This window comes from Tympanuchus pallidicinctus, unplaced genomic scaffold (genome assembly GCF_026119805.1).
Source record: "Tympanuchus pallidicinctus isolate F22 unplaced genomic scaffold, pur_lepc_1.0 scaffold2, whole genome shotgun sequence".
NCBI classification, from domain to species: Eukaryota; Metazoa; Chordata; class Aves; order Galliformes; family Phasianidae; genus Tympanuchus; species Tympanuchus pallidicinctus.
The window spans coordinates 25,831,699-25,854,434 of NW_026294721.1; the positions used below are offsets into that span (position 1 = coordinate 25,831,699).

The window sequence follows — 22,736 nt, forward strand, 5'->3', positions numbered from 1 at the left end:
GAAATTATTCACATACATAACACCAAAAGAAACATTCTGAATATAGGCTATATAAGGCTATGAACAAATTGTACATGAATTTGTTACCTAGTAGACACATAAATAAAGAAAATATTATCTTATTAGCTCACAAACCAGGAAAACATACAGGGCATTTAGGGTATCTGCCATATGTTGAGGAAAGTGCCTGGGTTAATTCTGTTCTAAAAATTCAAGAAAGTGCTCCTGGGAATTTAGTTCCCTGCTTAGATCTAGCAGACAGCGAACAATCAGAAACTCTTTATGTTCATCTGGCTTTGATTATATTCACTCTTCCTGATGAGCCAAGAAAGAAAAGCTTCATTATGTCCAACTGAGTAGACAATTTTGCCACCTACTTGGAGAGGTTATCATCGCTACCTGCTGCAGAAACTGTGCAGAGTTCAGTACAATTACTCAGAATATGAGCTACTGCATATAGGTAAAGAGCCAAACACAACATAAGCAAAACAACTTAACTTCTTGGCACATTATGAAATATTCCCTGTGAGATACAGGTATACAAAATTAAAATCAGATGAAAGAACAAACACATTTAAGGGTCTTCAAAAATACTGCCATGCCCCCCTGATTTTTCAAACAGCTACAATAGGATTAAAATATTTGTGCTTTGCCAGATTGCTTTGCTAAGACACATATCCAAATCAAGGGGTTAAAGTGAGCCAAAGCATCACATTCCATATAAATAAACAGTTAAAAACCTACTCTCGCTGGAGTCAGGACAAGCAGGTATTTGTGTAACTTGTTTTTGCTTCAACTTCGGGTTACAGAACCACATGAGAACAAGCACGTACAGACATATTGACTTAGCTACTCATTAAGAAAAGGCATTCTTCAACTCCAGTTGCAAGGAATTGTAAAGCTTTGCTTGGAGTTGTATTTTAATTTTAGCGTCTTTGGGAAGTACATGGGAAATATAGCAAAGGTAAAAAAAAAATCTAAAATGTATTTAAAATTTATACCAAGTGCAGGTAACAGAATATTGCTTTATCAGATGAAATGAAAACATTAAAGTAAAAAAAAGATTAATTTTTAAGACTGTCTAGAATAAAACATAGTATTTTACAGGTCACATCTTGCAGAATTGACTAGATTGAAAGAGGATTTCACTTGATTAAAAATGCAGCTATATGTTCATAGCGCAAATGAAAGAAGTGTCAGATTCCTTACTACTACAGCAGCTCTTTCATGTGTTTAAATATTTGTTCATAGGTCATTTAACAAGCACTCACAAATACGATTTGGAAAGTATGTTTAAAGTTAAAAAGTTAAGAATATGCATTTATCAGACTTTTTTTTTTTTTTTTTTAAACTTATCTTTGTAGAAACTCATCTTTTCTCCAAATACAAATGCAAGTTAGGTGGAAGTCATATTTAATGGCTGCCCAGGTATCAAGTGTCTTTAGAATTTTCAAGGTATATTTGCATCCAAATGCCTTTGAGAATCCCCCAAGAAGTCCATCTAGGCAACACAGGTTCCCCCTATCTGGCCAAAAGAGTTGCAAAGTAATAAAGCACCAGTGCGTCTGTCCGTTAGCTAGGCTAAGTAAACATAATTTCCCATGACAAGCATATTTCTTGAGCACCTATCACTGTCTGATAGTGATAGGACAAAGGGGAATGTTCTTAAACTATAAGACAGGAGAATCTGCTTAGATGTTAGGAGGAAAATCTTTACGCAGAAGCTGGTGTGGCATAGGCTGCCCAGAGATGATGTGGAGTCCCATTCATGGAGGTGCTCAAGGCCAGGTTGCAAGGGGCCCTGGGCAGCCCAATCTAAGTGGACATCAACCCTAACCATGCCAGGGGAGTTGGAATTAGTCTGTCGTGAACCTAAGCCATTCTATGATTCAGATGAAGACGTGAAAGTTATCATCTGAAGATGCAAGATGATATAGCTTGCTATGGGCAAGGGCCTGCTCTCACTCCCTCCTCTCCAGCCCAGCAGGGCCACTTCCCATCTATTGCTGGCCATGACAATAAAATCAAACACCCACGTCATTTAAAACCTTTACAATAACCAACAATTCAGTATACAATCCACACAAGAAATGGCCACGCAGCTTTTCAGACGTATGTCCTGTCCTGCCTTCTGTCTTCAACAAGAGGTTCTTGTACAAAGAAATGCTGTCAAGAAAGAAACTGCACTATTTCTAAACGTTCTGATACACAAGAAATTCTCTTAGAAAGTAAAACAAAACAACAAAAAGAGGAATACAATGAAGTCTTTATTCTCGGTGTTGTGTAAGCAAACAGCAGCCAAACGTGTTAAAGAGGAAACAGGAAATTTTTATTGGAAACAGCTTTATTTGCTAGTCCACTTCACAAAGCTGACCTCCATGTTCAAATCAAGGGACGGAGTTCCTTTTGTGTGTGCTTGGGAACCACCAGTCCTTATTTACCCACTTCCTGGGTATTTAAGATGATCCAATTCTTCCCCAAAGAGTGAAAATGGGAACATCAAGATTATTTTGGTTAATTTTGGTTTCCGACACTGCAAATGTGCAGATTCAAAGTTTTATAGCAAAAGTAACTCAATTCACAGCTGGTTTTACACAGCAACAGTAGAAGAGAAAAATCTAAGATGTGTATCATCTTATTGGATGATATCTCCCTTGTCACTGAAAACAAAAAAAGCATAGTTTGATGGTATCATGTCCTTTTAGGAGAAAAAACAAAACAAAACAAAAAAAATCACAACAGTATAGCTTGCACTAGGAAGATTGAGACAAGTTAGAAGGGTGTTTTATTTTCCTGTTCTTACTTGTTTTTTTGCTTCCATTAAACAACATGCAACTTAAGCAACAGTTCTTTCAGGGTCTTGAAGAAAAGGTGCAAACCAGATGCACCTTTGTACAGTCGTGAAGGGGCTTCATTTTCACCCAGGTGCTAAACATCATACGAACAGTTCTTTCAAGCAGATGGTTTCCTCTTGCCTCAACCCAGACACCTTTATGGCTATACTAACACTTCCACAAATCAGTTCTACTCATCTCACCTTTTGGCTCTTTTAAGAGAGTGGATTGTAAAAGTCTGTAGTTAGATTGGTCAAATCAATACTGTTAAAATAAAATCTAAGCTAAAATGGACTTCCACTGCTGAAGGTCCCTCTCCAATGCCATACCTAAGAACCAGTTTGTCTGGGATTCTTCTTGGTCTTAAATTTTGACCAGGCTATTCTAACTGATATTAACTTCTTAATATTTTCTTCAGAAGGAAATAAAAAAGAAGGCAAAATTTGAATACAAAAACATTTTCTTGTACTATCTTCTCTCCTATGCAGTGCAGACAGTTTGATTTCTTACTACAAATGATAGAGATGAAACCACTTGTCCTTGCAATGCAAAAATCTCCAACTGCACACTTGTTTCCCAAGGCTCCCATTTAATGGCTGCAAAAAGGCTTGTACTCTTTTTTCTGTTCATATCAGAAATTGTCCCTGCATATTGTGCCCCTCTGAAACTTCTGGTGATACACAAAATTGATGGCCAATTCTGAAACACTACCTTGAGTGAGCTATCAAGAAGCCCAAGGCCACCCAGTATCATATTTAAGGCCATCTGTAGCTCAGATATGAGAAATTTTCTTATTTGGGTAGAACTCACTCCACTGCTCAAGTACAAGCAATCATATTTCCAAGCACTAGAATTGCATCCCTGACATGCAAACTAATTTCCAGCACCAGACTTGATCAAACTATTCCAATCACCCAGTTAACACAACTGAGCAATACATGAACTTGGATGCAAAATCTGAGACAAACCTGGAACAAACACTGTGTCAACTGTCCACAAACAAAAGCGGTTTAATTTGTCATATGCCTGCAGCTCTTTAAATGAGGACAGTACGACTTCTGAAGACTTATGAATCCATGACCCCAGATGACTTTCATTTTGAAGATGCACTACTGTAGCTTGATAATAATTAAATGCCTTTTCACAAGAGATTCTTCTCAGAGCTATGCAGTTAAATATTCCTTAGGCAGTATTATTAAGTTATTGCTCCACATCTTTCAAGAAACCAGCACTTCACTGAAGAAAGCAAACATTTAATTAAAGAAAGACAGCATTTTATAAGGATAATGCCCTCAAACACTGTAATTTGGTAAGTTATTCAATAAATATTCCACATCTGAAAGGTAGAGAATTCTGAGAATCGCATTAAAAGCTTTTGCCAAGTTTCTAACACATTTGGAATCTCGTTATTCTATGTGATTACTTACATCACTATTCTAAAATATTATTCAGACACATTCAATCCGTGAAGGACTAATCTCTTGAAGAACCAGCAAGTCATAGAAAATATATGAAGCATGCATTTTGTAGTGATGACGAACTTGCAGGTTTTGAATTACAAGCTAACCACCGTCCTAAAAGGGTGTCTTTCTTCTTTTCACCTTTAAAGCTCAAAAGGCCCCTTTGCAGTAGTGGCCAACTATTGTGGTATGCTCCCGTACATCTTCATGCTTCAGTTTATCTTCTATAGCCAAACATGTGCTGTAATCTCCACTTTACCTCAATAATCAATTCAAGTGAATATGGACGCACACAATTTAAATAAAATATTTCTTACCAAGAAGTTTCTGGGAGGAAAAAAAAAAACTTCTTGAAAGAAACCATACACTTCACCAAGTGTATGTACTGCTTTCCAGTCACAGAAGCCCTGGAAAGAAGTGGTGGTGGGGAATGTTACTCAAATATCTCTCAGCTATGTGATGATCATCGAAGAAACACTCTCCTTGTGCTACTGCTGGCTTTGGGTTAAACATGGGAATGACTTTTTCAAGTTAGAGAGCCTTGCAGCAAAACAGTAACTATGCTGCTGATGTTATGTATAAACCACAGGACACTGGGAGAAGAAACAGAATATGTTTGGAATTTGTGTGGGAACAGATGAAGAAGGAGTAAGGAAACAGATGTTTAAGATCATATATTGATATTTGCTTTGAAAAAAAATCAGGAAGCTTGAACAATTTTTTTCAGCTAAGCCTTCTGAAAGAGCAAATGTCTTAACTCTACTTATGGAGTTTAAAGTTTGTTTACTCTCTTAAACTAACTTTAAAAAAATATATATTTTTTTGTATATCTGTGTGACTGCTTTACAAAATATCTGCATAGGTGTCTGTTGGCTGCATTTAATTTTCCTTCCTACCAACTGCAGCAGTTTACATAACATAGTAGCTTTTATTGCACATCAATCTTCTCAGCAAGCCCAGGATACACAATGCTGCTTTTGTGAGTCAAAACCTAATTAACATGAATCTCCTTTTCATAGTCTTCAGCATATTGAAATCAGGTTCACAGTCCTTTTAATTATTTTCAACAATAACTAAATATCTAAAATGAGACTTCTTTCTCAAAGTCTCATCAGTTACCCCCCCAGACCAAGGAGGTCTTTATTGCAATCAGAGGAATTGCAGTGCCTCATGGCACTTACCATAAAGTACACTGTAAACCAGGATCACCATTTATTTTTAATATTTCTTTATATGCAAAAATCATTTAAAATTAACTTTGTTTAACAAAACAAAAGCTTTCCTGCCAAAGAACAATTCTTTTTATAAATTAAAGGTGGTCCTTCTTCATTCATTTTTAAAAGATTCAGAAATGAAGAGGAATAAGATGTTAAGTGACTTAAAAAAAAAAAAAAAACTCCTAAGAAATAATTAGGCACGTGGGTTATTTATCTGGCCTGATTAACACAGGGTGGTCTTGGAGGAGGATTATTTGGGGCAGAGAAAGCATTTAGCCAAATCCTCCAAAGGAGGTCATGTTGACAGATTCCAGAGTGAGAAAAGAATCCTCCTCCAAAGATTGGGAAATAGTAGATGACTTTAACCTCCCATTCCCTCAGAGATGACTTGGTGAGAATGGCCTTTGAACAGGGATAGAAGGGTAGATATTAACCACTGTGACTCCCAAGCACAGCACCTGAACCTTCCTGGAGTCTGGGCCACCTTTCCAGATCTAAGAAAAAATAGTCGGTATGAGGGTAGATATGAGCTGCCTGATGGCTCACAGTAGGCTTTCTTCAGTTATTTTCGGATTGATAAGACTCAATCTCAAAATCATCAGCATGCATAAGAAAGACAATCTGAGAAAAAGACATCTTTTGCACCATAAGCATTCAGTGCTCATTCCAACGAGGACCCCTTATGAGCCCTGTGTGGATGGTACTGTATTAGATATAAAGGTCAGAAGCTCCAGTGGCAGTGATACAGACAAGCTTAAAGCTCGTCACACCCCAGCTGAACACTCATACACCTTAATCAACACAAAAGGTGCAAAACTGGATTTTCCCAGAACAATTGTAACTGTTACAATTACAATCTGACACTTACAAGCACCTAGACCTGTTGGTTCACAGGGTCACAGAAAGAACTTTCCCAAAACACAGGAATGCGGAGGATATATTTTTCTTAAATTCTAGTCTTCCAAAAGGAACAAGAATGGGCTTGGGAAGGTCAAACCATGCCCATCTCTGGCTTAAGTGAATATCCTTCATGTATCTCCTCAGGAAGTTCTTTGCACAGACTGAGAAGTGCATGTGAATTGAGAGGTTTATATATATATATATATATAAATATAAATATATTTAAAACCAAGCTTAAGGAATTCTGTACCATTTTGGACTTAAAAAAAAATCACCACCAGGAATAAGTGGGCCATCACATTACGTCATTATTAAGAGAACAGCTGGATAATATCATTCCTGATCCTGTCCAATCTAGCACAACACTTCTCAAGGGAAACAAATGCCAGTATTTGAAACAATTTCCCCCTCAGCATGCTCTCTCAAAGAAGAAAAGCTGCTTCAGAAAAGTGCATAGTATTATCAGTAACTGCCAGATAATGAAAACCAGAGAATTACAGCTAACTGGTCAACTCAAGAATGACTTTACTGCTGCCAGTTATGTCAAGTAGCATCATACTGTGTTAACAAACCTATGGATTTCAAAGGTTTGCTCTGCAGGAAAGGGTATCACTCAGTATCAGCAAGCATGGCCAAGTAAGAGAACTGTGAAAAGAATCAGAAAGTTCCAACCATGCTCCTTTAATGGACTTACTCATGGTGGTTATTTTTTTCCTTTAAACCAGGAGAAAGGGGATGAGGGAAACAAAAGAAAAAGTAAAAAGGAAAAATTTAGAAATACACCTGGAACTGCTGAAATTATCAGAATTATTGAAGATCGGCACACACTGAACAGCAAGAGATGATGCAGTGTTCTATAATTCATGAAACACTGAGAACTGTAAAATATGCCTAACAGTACGATACCCAGTAAAGGTGTATGAATTATATGGGGATACCATCACCTAACTTCGTGGAGATCAAACCAGCAAGTTTTCCACATACTGTAGATCATCAGATTGCTGTATTTCTGTAATATGCACAGGAAGGAAAGGGAAACATCTGAAGTTATTTTTATTTCCCCAAGTCTTCTGGTTATACTGTATGAATGTGAGGGTGGGTCTGGCATTGTCTGAAACATGTCAGGGTCCTTTTGCATAGCCTCATTTCCTTCTTCCTGTTGCTAGGAAGGATAGTTAAGCATGAAAAGTGCTTGTTTACAGTACAGGACCATCCTGTTAAGCACATGAGCTCTCCTCCTCCATCTCCTTTTCACCAGACAAGGGTGCAGTTGTGTTTATACTGAAACCAATAGCAAAATTCCAAACTAAGGGGATTTATAAAAGTAATTTGAATCTCTGAAGAAACCCAAATATAACACACTGGGGCATTCTGACTAGAAAAGGAAAAAAAAAAAAAAAACAAACCCAAACCACCAGAACAACAAAAAACGTTATCATGCAAACTGCATCTCTAAATATTTGCAAAACTCAAATTCTCACGCCTGAAACAAATCATTGCCTAGAATGTAATGGATTAGAAAAACCAGAACAGTAAAACCAAATCACCTCTCATCCCCTAAGAACCCCAACATAAACAGACAAGATTAGTCCGTAAGGACAACCTCCGGTTTTTTCTTCCCACCCTCACAAAGCACACAAGGTCCTTGGGGGGACTCTGTGCCCAGCATTTGCCCTTCCTTGGACCCAGCAGCATGGGCTGGGGAGATCCTGGCTTGAGAATTAACAAGTCCTAGACTGGATCTACAAAACAAATTCAGAAAAACAAAGGATGGCAAGATATTCTTGCTTTTAACTACTGTTTAGAAATTGAATTTAACAAAAACTCCATTCAGTTAAAAAAAAAAAAAAAAAAAAAAAGCTGCATTTCCCTTTCATAATAACTTGATTAACAAACCAAGTAACTTTAAAGGAAGATAAAGAGATCAGAGGTCCCAGAGGTTACAAAGGTAGTGCCAAATGCTTTGATTCCTTGACCTTGTAGATGAAAGGAGTTCTCCCAAACAGCATCTACATCTTCCTTTGACTCTGCTCTGCTCCACAATCAAAGAGCCTCAGCCCTAATCAGGATTTCACAGGCAAACTGGAGCAGTAACACGAACCTATAAGTTACAGAGACACAGCCCTGCTTCCCAGACACTTGGATCACTTTGGGCACAGCAGGATGCTGCCAAGGGGACATGGAGGGGAGACAGTGTGGCAGAAACACCATGCGCCCAATGGGTGCTTCATCACCTGACACAGACCTGATCCACTCTCAAGGGCTCATGGGGACTGTGCCTGGACATTGCCTGCCTGCCTACTAGGAAAACCATTAAAATATAACCTGACCAGAGTAGTGCCATTGGTCTGATCATGAGACCTTCTTCAAACATATCACACTTAATCCTGGAAAAACTAAAAGCATCTTTGACTGATGAGTAAGATAGAAATACATTCCTTGGTCTTTTAATTCACATTTCCTATGACACATCAGACAGACACTTCAGACCCAGCCACAGACATCGCTCTCATGCAATTATTTCTTCAATACTTGTATTTTCCCAAGGAGAACCGAGGGGAGGGGGAATGGCAGGGAGGAGAGGGGGAGAATTAACTGTAGTACCATGTACACATCTATAGGTAAGTGCCCTTGACTGGAGAAAGTGCTCAGTGGCCTAATGGCAACCCATCACTCAACAGCTTCACAGCAGCAGTGAAAATCAAATGCCAGCTGAAATGGGGGTGAGGCTGCAGCCGCCCCCGGCTAGGGCCTTCTGCTGCCAGGGTGGCCTGGGGTGATGCTCCCCGTGGTTCGAAGACCCAGCTGACCGTGGGACGGGCTGCGGGCGGCCACCGGGCTCCAGCGGCCAGGAGACCCGTGTGACGCACGGCTTCAAAGGCAGCGCCGCGCTTGCCGGCTCGTAAGCAAGTCCGGAAAGAAAAGTTTTTTAAAAAAAAAAAAAAAGTAAAGAAAAAAAAAAAGAGAGAAAGAAAGAAAAGAAAACGAAAATAAAAGGAAAGGAAAAGAAAAAGCATCAAAGGGGAGAGAGAAGCATGGAAAGCGAGACTTCGGTACCGCTCTGCTGCCTCGAGAGGGGGTTCGCCCCTCACCTTCAAACCCCACCGCATTGCCCCAGCCCAGCCCCATCGCGACAGCACCCCATCACCACTCCGAGCTTACGAGTGAGGATCATGGTGTCCCGCCCGCCGCAGAACCTCCACGGGCACCAAGCTCCCTCGCTGCTGCCTCCGCGGCGGCTGGCAGCTGGCACGGCCGCCCGGCCCAGCACCGCCCCCGCCCCCGCCCCCGCCCCTGCCCCTCTCCGCCCCGTCCCGTCCCTCTCCTCGGAGGCTGCCCCGCCGCTTCTGTCGTGATCGGTGCTTGCGGCAGAAAGAAAAAGCGAACGTGCACGGCGATTCTGAGCGCCTGCGAAACGATCAGAGTGGAGAAGAGATTTTTGGGAATAGCGGAGTCCCGTCGAAGGTTACGGCTGGTTCATTTTCCCCCAAGACAACTGCATATTTTACACTCTGCTGTTAATCCAAGTTTCAGTTATTGTTTCTGTGCTATAATCTGTCAGATACAGATTATGTATGGTGTGGTGCCTTAGCAGACAATTTTCCTGAGAATAACCATCTCCCCTTCCTATGGGTTGCTAGCAGCGGCCAGTTGGCCATAGCAGTGTTGTTTCTGGAAACCCCTACGTGGCTCCAGGTCATTAATTTACTTCAATAACCCTGAAGAAGATGGAGCTGCACTATATCTTCAGGTCTGACTTGACATACTTTACCCACTCAATCCATCACCTCTTCATATATGAGCTTCAACTCCTTTTGGCACTGCCAGGCTTACCTGAGTGCCTGTTGTAGGCAACGGTTATGTGCTGACAAGGTTGGTGGGGTCCGTGCAACGGGAATTCTTGGCTAACAGGGAGGGCGGGCACGTGCTGAGCTCCAGCTGTCTAACAGACAGGGTAATCCCACCTAATTGGCTTTGAGGCTGCACTCATTGTATCTACTCTTAGGCACTCGGTAGACTGGGAAGTGACAGAATAGTAATGCAAGGGATGGAGAAGGCTGGTTGTGGATTCTGTGTGGAGTCTGAACTTCAGGAAAGAGAGAAATTCACGTTCCTCCTATAATCATCCTCAAAAGGAAGAAAAACCAGAACACCACCAAACTGCCCAGAACATGGGAAAGCAATGCAGGTGCAGAGGTGCTTCCATCGCAGTGATGGTGCTAGATGCAGAAGCCCATAATGCATCGACTTAATACCCGTGGTAAAAAGCTGAGCTGTTGCTGTAAACACTGCTTCCTGGCCCAAGTCTGCATCCCTGCACAGGACCCACAGGAAGCTTCTGCAGGAGAGAATGGACATTTACTCTGCAGCAAAAGCAAATGGGAAGGGTTTAAAGGACTTGGCAGTGTGCAAGAGACCTGAAAACTGAAAGCAGGAGAGTGTGAGGATGAGCACACAGATTGTGAGTACAGGCAAATGTGGTGCAGGCACTGGGAGAAGGGAAGCTGTGAAGAGTTCAGCCCAGGGTTATCAGCCTCAACTCCACCATTTTGTGAAGTTGCAAATGAATGGTGATGATGCCAGAACACCATGTGCTCTCCTGCTCTGCATGTAGAGCTAAGCAGCTCCCCCAGCCAAAGGGGAACATACATCCTTGTGTGGAGTCTGTGGATGTTCTCAGCACTGCTGGAGCTGGGGAGCCCTCTGATGGAGTGGTGTCTGCGGGATATGGCTCGATAGACGCCGGAGGATTATCACTGACCTGGATTAGATTCTTGCTGCTAATCTGAAAGAGAAATGCTTTGATTCTAGTTCGTTATCAACCCCTGAAGACATGCAGTCTCTCTGGCTTGCATTTTAACTCGGAATTCTATGGGGCTGCTTAAGCAGGCATGTTCTCAACTGAGAAGCAAGGCACCACTGTGGCATTCACTGTAAAATGTACTCAGAGTAGCATTCCACCTGAGGCATGGGTGTCAGCGGGTGGCAGCCGCCCCAATCACTCACTGGGCTGCAAGGAGCGTTGTGAAATCAACACGGCTTTGGTCTGTAATTTCTTTAGTTCTTAAACTTCAGTCAGCAGGCAGCTTCCTGACAGAGATGGGACCCTGTAGGCAGCCTGACTAGGAGGACTGTTTCTGTGCAGCATTGTTATCCTTAATACAGTCAATGAGCTTGTGCTGGATGCTAAAGCAATTGTAAAGGCTTGCCCAACAGGCGCAATTATTCACTGTAAAAGGTGGAATTCTCCTTCTGTTGTAACTGTGTAAGGGAATGATTGGTAGGACAGCATCTCATAAGAAGGGCCTGATTGTCCGTTTTTTCCCTTCAAGGCCCAGATGCCTCAATAGCTGACTGTGCCCTCCTCCCAGTGCTCCCCAGCAGCTGGCACAAAACGGGCAGCCCTGGTACAAGTGTGGGATTGTCAGACAAGCGGTGGCCATTCCGAGCTGCTGTGAATGTCCTCTGAGCAGCAGCATGATGGATTACAGCATGTTCTGGTTTCCAGGCCCATGGCTCTGGACTGGGACTCACTAGGGTGTTTGTGTGCAGCGTTTCCACAGCCCCAAGGATGTCCCTGTTTCAGCTATTGTCTAGGAAATAATTAAGTTTGCATTTTGTAGCACATGACTTTACTGAAAAGTAATTATTTAAAGGAGTCTTTAATTGCTCAGACCTCTTGACAAAGAGTGTTTACACTTATCACTTCTTAGAGATAAGCAGTGTTACTGCTCCTTGCTCTTCATGGAAGAAAGCTATTGTTTCACACAGGAGTGAATCACAAATGAAAGAAAGCATCTTCCCAAAGTACTTGTTAACGAAGTACTCAGGAAACTGCACATTACATACATGGGGCTTAAACATAGGTGCAGCTCTACTGCCTGCAACAGGTGGGCTCTCTGTTCCAGAAATCTTTCTCTAGAAATAACCAGAATTAGAATTATTTCCAGTTCATCATGTATGGGGAGCTGTTACTTGTACTGATCCCAGAAAACACTTCTTTTTTTCTTTATTTTACCAGTAAATAATAAAGAAATAACCTTTTCCTACCCTCTATAATACATGTAACTGACCATGTAAAGAGAGTGATCAGTGAGCTCTGTAGTTTTATCTCTTCTGAATGCTCTAGAATAATGCAACCTCAACAATTCAGGCTGAAAATGAAATCAGCAGGTTCACACTTTACTGAAGAAAGGCTCTATTATATGGATGCACAAAAGGATAAGAAATAAAAATTACACCAATTATGTAGTTCAACAAAGAACTACAATTTGGTAAAGTATAAATACAGAGAAAGTGAAAAATGAGGAATAGCAAAAATAAATACTTTTATTTCATTTAAAATATGGAAGGTAAGCTCCTGAGTTTACATGGAATACTGCTGGTTTACGGGAATTAGTAGAGATAAGGGATATCTTTTCTATATTGTTTTCAAGACATGTCAGTGATTATTTTTTGAAGTCTAAAGGATTTTCTAGTGCTGAAGAGTCTGCCTTCAATTAAAGATTAGTTTAAAAGTATAAGACTGTTAATTTAGTAATAAGGGTAGCATTCACAATTGATCAATGCTGAATCTGAAATAATCAGGACTTAAACCCAAGGAATAAAATCCTGATTTCCAGCCACCTCTACATGCATGTGGTGGAAGTAATCATACCAGCAAGTCCTGGTGGGCATGCAGGTCACAGGGGACCTGCCCTAACAGATGGCTGTAACACAGCTTTTTCTCTGCTGAGGCATCATCCCTAAATGACATTTGCCTCGTGGCCTCGTGGCAGCAGAACTCCATAGCACCAGGAGCTCTCAGTGACACTTCAGTGGTAAGAACCATTTATTCTACTTCATTCTATGTTCATACGTGACATCCAGTCTGATGAAGAAAAAAGGTAAACTTTCACAGAGATAACAGCACCCTCCAACAAGATGTATGATGCAAGCTTCCCACTAAAATAGATGAAAACAGAAAGACCATTGCCTTAAATATGTCAAATTTTTTAAAAATTTGTTTATGAAGCAGCTGTGTTGTTACAATACAAATGAGATGTTTGACTTTTCAGCAGAACCCCCTGAACAGGTCATGTCAGCCACTCAGTGCCAACGGGGGCTGCAAGGAGCAGAAGGAATGAATTTTTTCTTTTTTTGTTTTTTCTTTTTTCCCTCCCTCCTTCCCTCCCTCCTTCCCTTCCCTCCCTTCCTCCTTCCCTTCCCTTCCCTTCCTCCTTTCCTTCCCTTCCCTTCCCTCCCTCCCTCCCTCCCTTCCTTCCTTCCTTCCTTCCTTCCTTCCACACAGTAACTAAAACATTATCCAAGGCTTTTTAGCTAAATGAACTTAATATTAATTAAACTTATTTCCTTTGGAGGAAATAGTCACATGCATCCACCTGGACCAGTTGACCCATTATGTGAAAGACTGCTGCTGTTTTAGCCTGGGGGAATCTCCAGGAGTCAGGAAATCATTTTAAACCCATGACTCAATAAAGCACGATAACTATGGCAACTGGAACACATACACTGTGATGCCTAATTGCTCCTCGGTGTTCATCAGGGGAGGTACTGGGTTGATACTATAGCCTAGAGAGTGGCTATTGTTAATGTAATGTGAATCTACTGAGACAGGGAAGAGAGAAAAAACATGTTACAAAGACCAATAAACAACCTCGTGCCTGGTGTAAGTCAGGGCAGATCATAATCCTTCTCAGTCCTGCTCGTGAGAGCATGCTAGACTGCAGTCTTGTCCTGTTTCAACTTCTGGGGCAAGCTTGATCTCTCCATTTGCTTTCTCATACTTAATTTTTCCTGTAGACAAATTGGGAGAATAATGCATATTTCTTTTACAAAGTCCCTGAGTTGCACTGTGGAAACTGCTGTATGAAATTATTATGCTGATACTGTGCTTAATAAAAATTATCTTGCAGATTGCCAGTTTGATGGCTTCTTTTACTGCATGCACTCAAGTTCTTGCTTATTGTAACTGAAAAACAGCTTACAGCAGCAATTACCTTGAGTTTTACTGGGAGTGAGGTGGATGCACACATGCAGCCAGTTATTTAAGGGCACCTTAAGTAACTCACTGGAGTGTCAACACCCATAATGATATCTGAGGAAAGACGAGAGAAGTGGAGGGGGAAGCTAGCTGTCTTGCCAGTAAGAACAAACTGAGTTGGACAAGATTTATTAGGTGTATATTACCCAGATGAATGTGATCCTGACTTGAATAAGAGCCAGCAATAGCAAGGGGAGAGGGTCAGACAGAAAGAAGTGGCTGTTTGGCCTTCATCAACAGATTGGAGACCTGGCAGGGATTAGGAGGAGGAGTAGAATTGGGTGCTCATTCTTCACTCAAAAATTTAGCATTATGAACTCTAAATGGATGGCCAGGTCAGCTGAAAAAATGCTTCTTCCTTCTCCATGCTATATTTCTCTTTCTATGCTGATGTGTTACAGAGACTGAGAATATGATATTATTTGTGCACGTTATATGATGCATAAAAGTGACAGGCTAATAGGAGCTTGCATATTTCAAAAAAGTAAAGACACATTCTGTTACATGACCACAAGAAAAAGAAACATGGAAAGCAGTTTGCTTTAAAATTTCAGCAATATCAAGGTACAAAGGGCTACATTTTTTAGCTTGCTTATTTTTGAGGTTTTAGTTTTGCCTTCATATCATTTTATAAAGAGACATGGTAAATCAGTTTGTTCCTGAGAGAGCAATCTCTTTATATCAAACCCTACGAAGAACAAATTTGAGATATCTAATGTCCAAAAAAGTTTTTTTTAAAAAAAAAAAAAAATTTATCAGGAAGATACTGCAGAGCTTAATTTTTACTAAAACAAAACAAAACAAAAGTTAGTCCTCTAGTACTCTGAAATGCTGTATTTTTTTCATCAGTCTTCAAATTGCAAAAAGAGGTAGTAGTGACTGGGGGATGCTTTCACTCTTTGCCCAGTACATCTGACAATTTGAGTTCACCTGTTTTGTTTTGGTTTTTAAACTTTACAGCAGTTATGTCACTAAAGCAACAACAAACTTCCCATTATTTTAAACTCAAAATGCAATGAAGAAGATTCTCTGCTGCTGCTGTAGGTGGACATTTTTAAAACTCATGTTTGCACAGCAATACGGAAGAGCCAAGAATCTGATTTGTAACTCTTTGAAACACAATTTATTCCAGACTGCAGGCTTACTCATACTGTGGCAAGCTATTCAGCTTCATATAGAACCTTCAATACATCAAGAAATGCTCTCTAAAGAAAAGAAAGAAACTTCTCTTTCCATCACTAAGTGTCCAGCTGCCCTGTGAATGGGAAGTGACCCCTTGGGATCTGACACCTGGCTCACAGGGAAGAGATACAGCTCTGATGTTTTCCAAACCCAATATGCAATTGGATTCTTTGAATCTTTTGTTTCTGACAGTTTGACTGAAGTTTTATTAACATATATGATGCATAGTATAAAACAGTGTGCCTTATGGTCAGCTTTAAATTGATATAGAACTTCATTATTTCTTCATGAATCCCACTTAAATGTATGAACAGCTTTATTTATATGATGTGGTGCCATCAAGGGCATGAATCCTTTCTAGTCATGTGCTTTTCTAACATGAAAAAGTTCTCAAATCAACACAAGAAAAAAAAATCAGTCTGATTCAGCTAACCTGCTTTTTGTTTGATCACAGCTTCAGAGAGGTCAAGGCAGCTGGGGCATACCTGCACTACGATCAATGAGGCAAGTGATTAACAGTGAAAGGACACTGCACCTTTCATGCTTAAACCAGGACTTTCTCTCCTTTGAAACAAGAACCTTTACATCACTCAGCAGAATTACAGTTCATGTCTGCCGCATTAGAGTATGGAAATATTGTTGAAGTTCTTTGTGACAAATCTTTATTTTGACAAATCTTTTTTTCCAGATACAGAAGTTCTATTAAATCTCAAGATTAACAGTACTGTTTGTGTCTGATTTTTAATAAGGAAGTATAAACAATGACTTGAAAGGTGTATGTGCAGAATTTTCCATCTGATTTACCAGTAGCTCATTAGAATCTGTCATGCATGTCATATTGACCTTATAAACTTAATTACCTAAGCTCTAAGAATCTACACGCTTGCCTCTCAGCTCCTTAATGTAAATCAGTAACAGCACTAAGAAGAAACCCTACAAGATAACACAAAACATCCAGAAAACTTAGGTTCCAACAGGTCAGAATGTGGAACTTTTCTGCTGATGAAACGTCTAGGATTAATTGCAAACAGTTTAGAAGTAAAAGCCTTATTCCACTTGACCCAGGGTGCAAATAACATCTGGATATTGTGAATCTCATGTTGAAAACTATGAGCCAGGTACTCCAAACGCATATGGGCTATACCTTGAAAACAATAAGTTTTGAGCATTTTTTATTCATTAGTTTTGAAACAAATTCATGAATTTTATGTGATTGCCAATATGAAAAAAACTGAGTGAAACCCAAAAACTGCTGTTCTTAGGTATCTGAGGAGTTCAGTTGCTCTTACTGCTATTTCCACCACTTTTCAGGAAGTTACCTGACATTATTATTGGATTTGGGCCACACGGGAAACTTCCCACCTACTGTCCAGATTGAGAGCAAGGATAATTCAGCTGCAACCTTGCTCTGGAGGAAGGAAGATATTGCCCACTAAGGCAGGCTTTTAGTTAACCAGGGTTCTATGGTGCTCCCTCTGTTCCTTCTGATAACACCTATTTTTCCTGTAAGCCATGTAAAGCGCCATGCACATGTAATAATAGGAGCTTCTAATCTTCATAGCACCTGTGTTGGGTATTTATTTCAGTTTCTTCCATTCATTTTTCCTTCTTTCTTTTCCATGTAACTGGGTGCTACCATTAGCAATTACAAGGGATAGAAATGCCCTCCTTAATTTCTTTTTCTCATCTTCTCTTCCTTTGCCCAGTGTATATAAAGAACAGGTGGAACATTAGATTAACAGTGGTTGAACAATGTTCTCCGAAGAAAGAAGAAGGAAAAGCACACAGACCAGAAGAAAAACATAGGTAGTTCTTAGGGGGAACTGGAAATATATGACTTAAAAGAGAAATACCAGAAAATACTGAGAGATGTGAGGTCAGTGGTAGACTAAGTGAACTGGGACTCAGTCATTCATGTCTGCATTTGTACAGCTAATAAGAACTTAACAATTAATTTAATTGTTCCATGGAGCTAGTTGATACCCAGTACTCAGAATCTTTGGATATGAGCAGATATTGAGACAGGAAAGAGAGTGGGCTGCTAGCATCCTGCTGAATCTCTGCAAGAACTGCTTTATAAAACAATTAGTTGTTTTAGTGGAAATTGTCACACGGAGCACACTAGAAAGAAATTTGAGAGCCATTTTGTAGCTACTACATAATATAATGCAGAGCATAATGGAAAGGTCAGACAATTAAGGTGCTTACTTGTCTTAAAGTAGTATTCCTCATCTTGCATGATCTTGTTTCTAGATTAGAAAGGGTTTTGTTTACTTCAGGATAAAATGGAATGTAACCCTTGTTCCTGTGAATTAACGTATGCAATTCTTTTAGGGTTGAAGGGTACACAGAAATTTGAGTACATAAATGCTTTCAGGAACATGGTCTTATTTTCTTGATGATGGAATTTCAGACTCTTTCACAGACCATTTTTATGACCTCAACCACACTCCATTTGAAACTTTTATACCTATTCCATTAAGAATAGCTTCCCAAGAATGAAAAACTGGTACTTCATCCTCTGCCTACTTGTACCTACTATTTCTGATGTGGCTGACAATGCCAGAAATCAAAGTACAGATTCTCAAAACAGCAAGGCTTTTCATTATAGTCTCTGCATGAAAAGTCCATGTGTCAGCTAAGAAAATTAATTTCTAATAATACTTGGCACTGAATGACTGGCTTGTCTCAAAGGAGTACACCAAGCACTGTTTATTTGATCGTTGTAAGACTGAAATAGGCTTAACCTATTTGTATTATCTTTGTCTTAGCCATCCTCATATCAAGAAGCTTATACTGGATACGATAATCTGAAAAATTCTTCTTTTTAATTAAAGAAATAAAAACACTAGTGAAATTGGAATTGGTGTTCTAAATAGTTTCTCTTTGTTATACAGTGAACAGAATCTTCAAACTTATTTTCAACATTTTCAAAATTAAGAACTGCTCTCTTTAAACAGGTAAATATTACTGAACTTTGCACAAAGTTAATGTATGTTTGTAAAGATATTATCTAAATGCATGATTTCCATTCCAATCTAAATTTAATTACCTGGTATCATTTTCTGAACATGCTACTATGCAAACTGTATGTGATCTTACAAATTCAGTGTGGATATTGCTTTGCTATTTGCAGTATTAACAAATAAAGGGTCTCAGATTTCCTTGTAGTAGTAAGACAGAGTGTAAAGAAACAAATATATACAATAAGATCGATTTAGAAATGAGTATCTGTGTTTTGTTTTAGATTTGAAATTATAATCTTAAAAAATAAATGCATGCATTGAAAGGCTAATTCATTTTTCTTGGTTCACATGGCAGCAGTTTTAAAAGTCAAGCATTCCTTCACAGGCTGAAGATGAATCAAAGTTCCCTGATTCCTGTAAAAATGTGTGCCTCTACGCTCATAGTTTGTTCTGGATCAAATCCAGTGCATTGTGACTGTGGGAGCTAGAAAGGAAAACTCAAGGGAGTATTTTTAATCACTTTTACCTCTATTAACAATGTGATGCTATTTCCATTGTTCCTGTTATAAAAATAAGTAGCTGACATGTTCCCCAGAATTGATTACTGTGTTTCAGTCAACAGATCAGCCGGCAAGAAATTGTAGCCTATCAGGAAAGGGAGTGGAAAGGAGCAGACAGAGAAACCTCAAAGGAAAGGACAAGACACTGTGTCTTTTGTCCTTTGTTCCAAGATAGAAATAAACTGTCTCCACTTTTGATAAGCTCGTCTTTTGATCTTTGCTTGCAATAATTAGGGTTAGACACTAAGTTATTTTATGAACTCTTTAAGATTTAGGCCTTTCTAAGTTAACATGAATATAGAATCATAGTTATGAGTTATTTGTCCTCTGCAAACAATTTAAGAAGATTATAACTAATATGCAAATGAACTAAATATGATGGACTTGGAGATGAAAGGTAATTTCTTCCTGTAGAATTCATTTTGCTTCATTTTATAAATATGAAAACACGTAAAAATAAATACATACAAAAATATATAGGTTTATACATCTGTGACCATATCAGAAGCAGACCATGTCACTCTGTGCAACAGCTACCCTTTTCTTAAAGGGCCCACCCCCACCTTGCTACTACTCCTATCTAGATCCCTCTAGAGGGCCTTCATATCCTCAAGTAGATCAACACTTCCTCCCAACTTGGTGTTATCTGCAAACTTACTGAGGATGCACTCAATCCCCTCATTCGTGTCATGAACAAAGATATTGAAATAGGACAGGCCCTAATACCAACCCTTGGGTAATATCATCCATGACCAGTTGCTAGCTGGATTTAACTCCATTCACCACCAATCCCTGGGACCAGCCATCCAACCTGTTCTTTACCCAGCAAAGAGTACCTGTCCAAGCCACAGGCTGCTAGCTGCCCCAGGAAGATGCTGTGGGAGACAGTGCCAAAGGCTTTGCTGAAGCGTAGACTACATCAACAGCCTTTCCCTCATATATCAGTAAGGTCACGAGATCATAGAAGGAGATCAGATTGGTCAAGCAGGACCTGCCTTTAATGAACCCATGCTGGTTGGGCCTGATGCCCTGGATGGCCTATGTATACTATACGATCTCATTCAAGATGATCTGTCCCATAGCCTTTCCTGGTACTAAGGTCAGGCTGACTGGCCTCTAGTTCCCTGGATCCTCCTTAAAACCATTCCTTTAGATGGGAATCACTGAATCATACATTCACAGAATTACTGAATGGCTTAGGTTGGAAACGACTTTAAAGACCATCTAGTCCCAGCTAGATCAACTGTTTCAACTAGTTCAAGCTGTGACCCAGCTTGAAAGAGCAGGAGCTGATGGCAGTCCTCCAGTTTTATCATACTTGGTAGCCACTTCCTGATGTCCTGAATGCAGGTCCCAACCAGGCAGCAGTCCTCTCGTGAGAGATTATCGGGGCAGCAAAAGTGTGCCCCAGTGCCCCTTTTGATATTTTCATGCTATTGTCTGACAACTCAGTATCCTTAAGATCACAATGAAGCTGGCACTGTAATAAGAATTACAAGATTTATAGCTTCAACAGACATCCTACTGCAAGGACAAGATATTACTTTTGATTTGTTGAGATGTATCTTTGTAGTGACTTTTTTTTTTTTTTTTTTTTTGCCTGTAGATTTGAAAAATGTAATTCTTAGTAACTTCCTGAAGAATGTAAAGGTATAATCATTTATTTGAAAACACAGAATTCTCCTTAATCTAATTGCAGAATTCTTGTATCTCCAATGGAATATATTCTGCTCTTATCAGCTGAATAAGTGATGCAGTCTAAACAGAGGGTAATAATGTTCAACTGGAATTCCAGGAAAGGAAGCTTAATGAGAACTTCCTGATTTAATCTTACAAAAATAGAAAGGTTGATAGGATAAATGAATCACTCAGAAGAACAGATTTTGCTTCAGTTAATTAAAACAGAACATAAAAATGTCAAAGTAACCCTTTGTTATATTTAACAGCAAAACACACAAAACTATTTAGAGCATCATTTTCACACATAAGATTGAGAAGGATCTAAGAAACAACTCAATTTTCTGAAAACTTATATGAAGTTTCTTCTCATTTTCTGGCCTAGAAATCATGGTGATACCTATGTGGACATTTCTCATGCAATTTCCTGTAGCTTCTGCTTTTGGTGGACCAGGAAAAGAGTATTTTCAGAAGTAAATTTGGAACTTCTGCTCCTGGAAGATATCAGCAAGTCAGAGATGCATGGAAATTAAAGAAAAACAAAACAAATGAACTATTTTGAGTCCTAAGAAAACATTTGGTTCAATTTGAGTTCACTTTGACTTCCTGACAGGGATAGTCAATTAAGCGTGAATAAAACCACGGAAAAAGTGGAACTTCTTGTGTAAGGTACCTGGTAAGTTAGTTGTAAGTGAACAAGAGAGATGGCCCTGTGCCACTGAGAGAATGGAAAGGAAAACATCAGAAGTCTTTCCTATTTATAGTTTCCACAAATTTGTCACCCATAAATGCTTTTGCATTTAGGGTACTTTCCATATTGGCTATATTCAGGTCAGGCAAGTGACACATTGTGACTGCCTCCTTCTTGCCTCCTAACAAGACAGAAGAAAAATAAGTTAAAAATGTGCGTGTGCTACCATAGCTCTCATAGCAGCAGCAAGCAGAATATCCAAAGGGCTGCCAGAGGCCATCCACCAGAAGAACAACTGCTATGCATTTTCCAAAGGCCTAGCCTATGCTCCATCCATTAGCTATTGTTGCCTTGAGTACAATATGTTTATTTTGCATTTGAACATAGACATTTCATCTTCAAATCAACTTTTTTGCACCATCTGATAATGGTGATAATAAACTTTTTTTGCATCTGATAATTTGCATCTTCTGATTATTTCCAGAATAGAGCTCTGATCCATGATAAAGTGGTGAATGGGAGCCTTTTTGCTCTCATGCTATGGTTTGGCATAATTGCTGGCATTTTTTTCCTGATTTTTTTTATCACAGGGTTTTGGTTTTAGCTTTTAGTAAAAACTGGTAAAAATAAACTAAAAAACTATCTTCTGGTTTGTTAATTTCTTTTATTTTGTTTGTGCAGCTGCAGGTTTTTCAACTTTTCTTTATGAGGATATGAAGCTGCTAACAATGGGAGAGAAGATAGACACTTCAGGGAATAGGACTGCTGTGTGCTTTTATGATTGAACTGAGTGATACCAGAGGAAAATAAGAGGCAGAGCTGGTGAAGTATTGCATCTGTACATGTAAAAGCTTCAGTTATGAAACTGTCTAGGAGTGGTTACAAATAATTGATAGCATCTGCAGCTAGAATACAATCAGCTCCAGATAAATTTAATTAACTAACTTTCACCTCTATTTTATTCATTGCTGATTCTACAGACAATTCCAAGACAGAATTAACCAGCTTATCGTAAAAATTTGATTTTTCACAATACCAAGAATTAATGCATAATGTAGTGATGATGGAAGAAATGAAAAGTAGCACAAAAATTCCAAACCATGTGGATGATCTTCCCTTATTTGGGTATGGATTCTGAGATAGTAAATGTGAGAGATTCTCTCTCATATTTAAAAGGCAATAATCCTGAATAACACTAGAAATCG

The 22,736-nt window shown here is 39.5% G+C and overlaps 1 protein-coding gene across 5 annotated transcripts in view; it reads right to left on the reverse strand.

Annotated features, from left to right (window-relative positions):
* DLC1 (DLC1 Rho GTPase activating protein) overlaps positions 1–22,736 on the reverse strand; it is a 214,035-nt gene that overhangs the window by 26,036 nt on the left and 165,263 nt on the right. Inside the window, exon 1 of one of the 5 annotated variants that reach the window (XM_052682377.1) lies at positions 9,574–9,674. The exons of the other annotated variants lie outside the window; for them this stretch is intronic. Within the exon in view, the coding sequence (XP_052538337.1) occupies positions 9,574–9,586 (13 nt within the window). The 5' untranslated portion in view covers positions 9,587–9,674. Of the gene's footprint in view, positions 1–9,573; positions 9,675–22,736 lie in introns of those variants that run through there. 5 annotated transcript variants of the gene reach the window in all.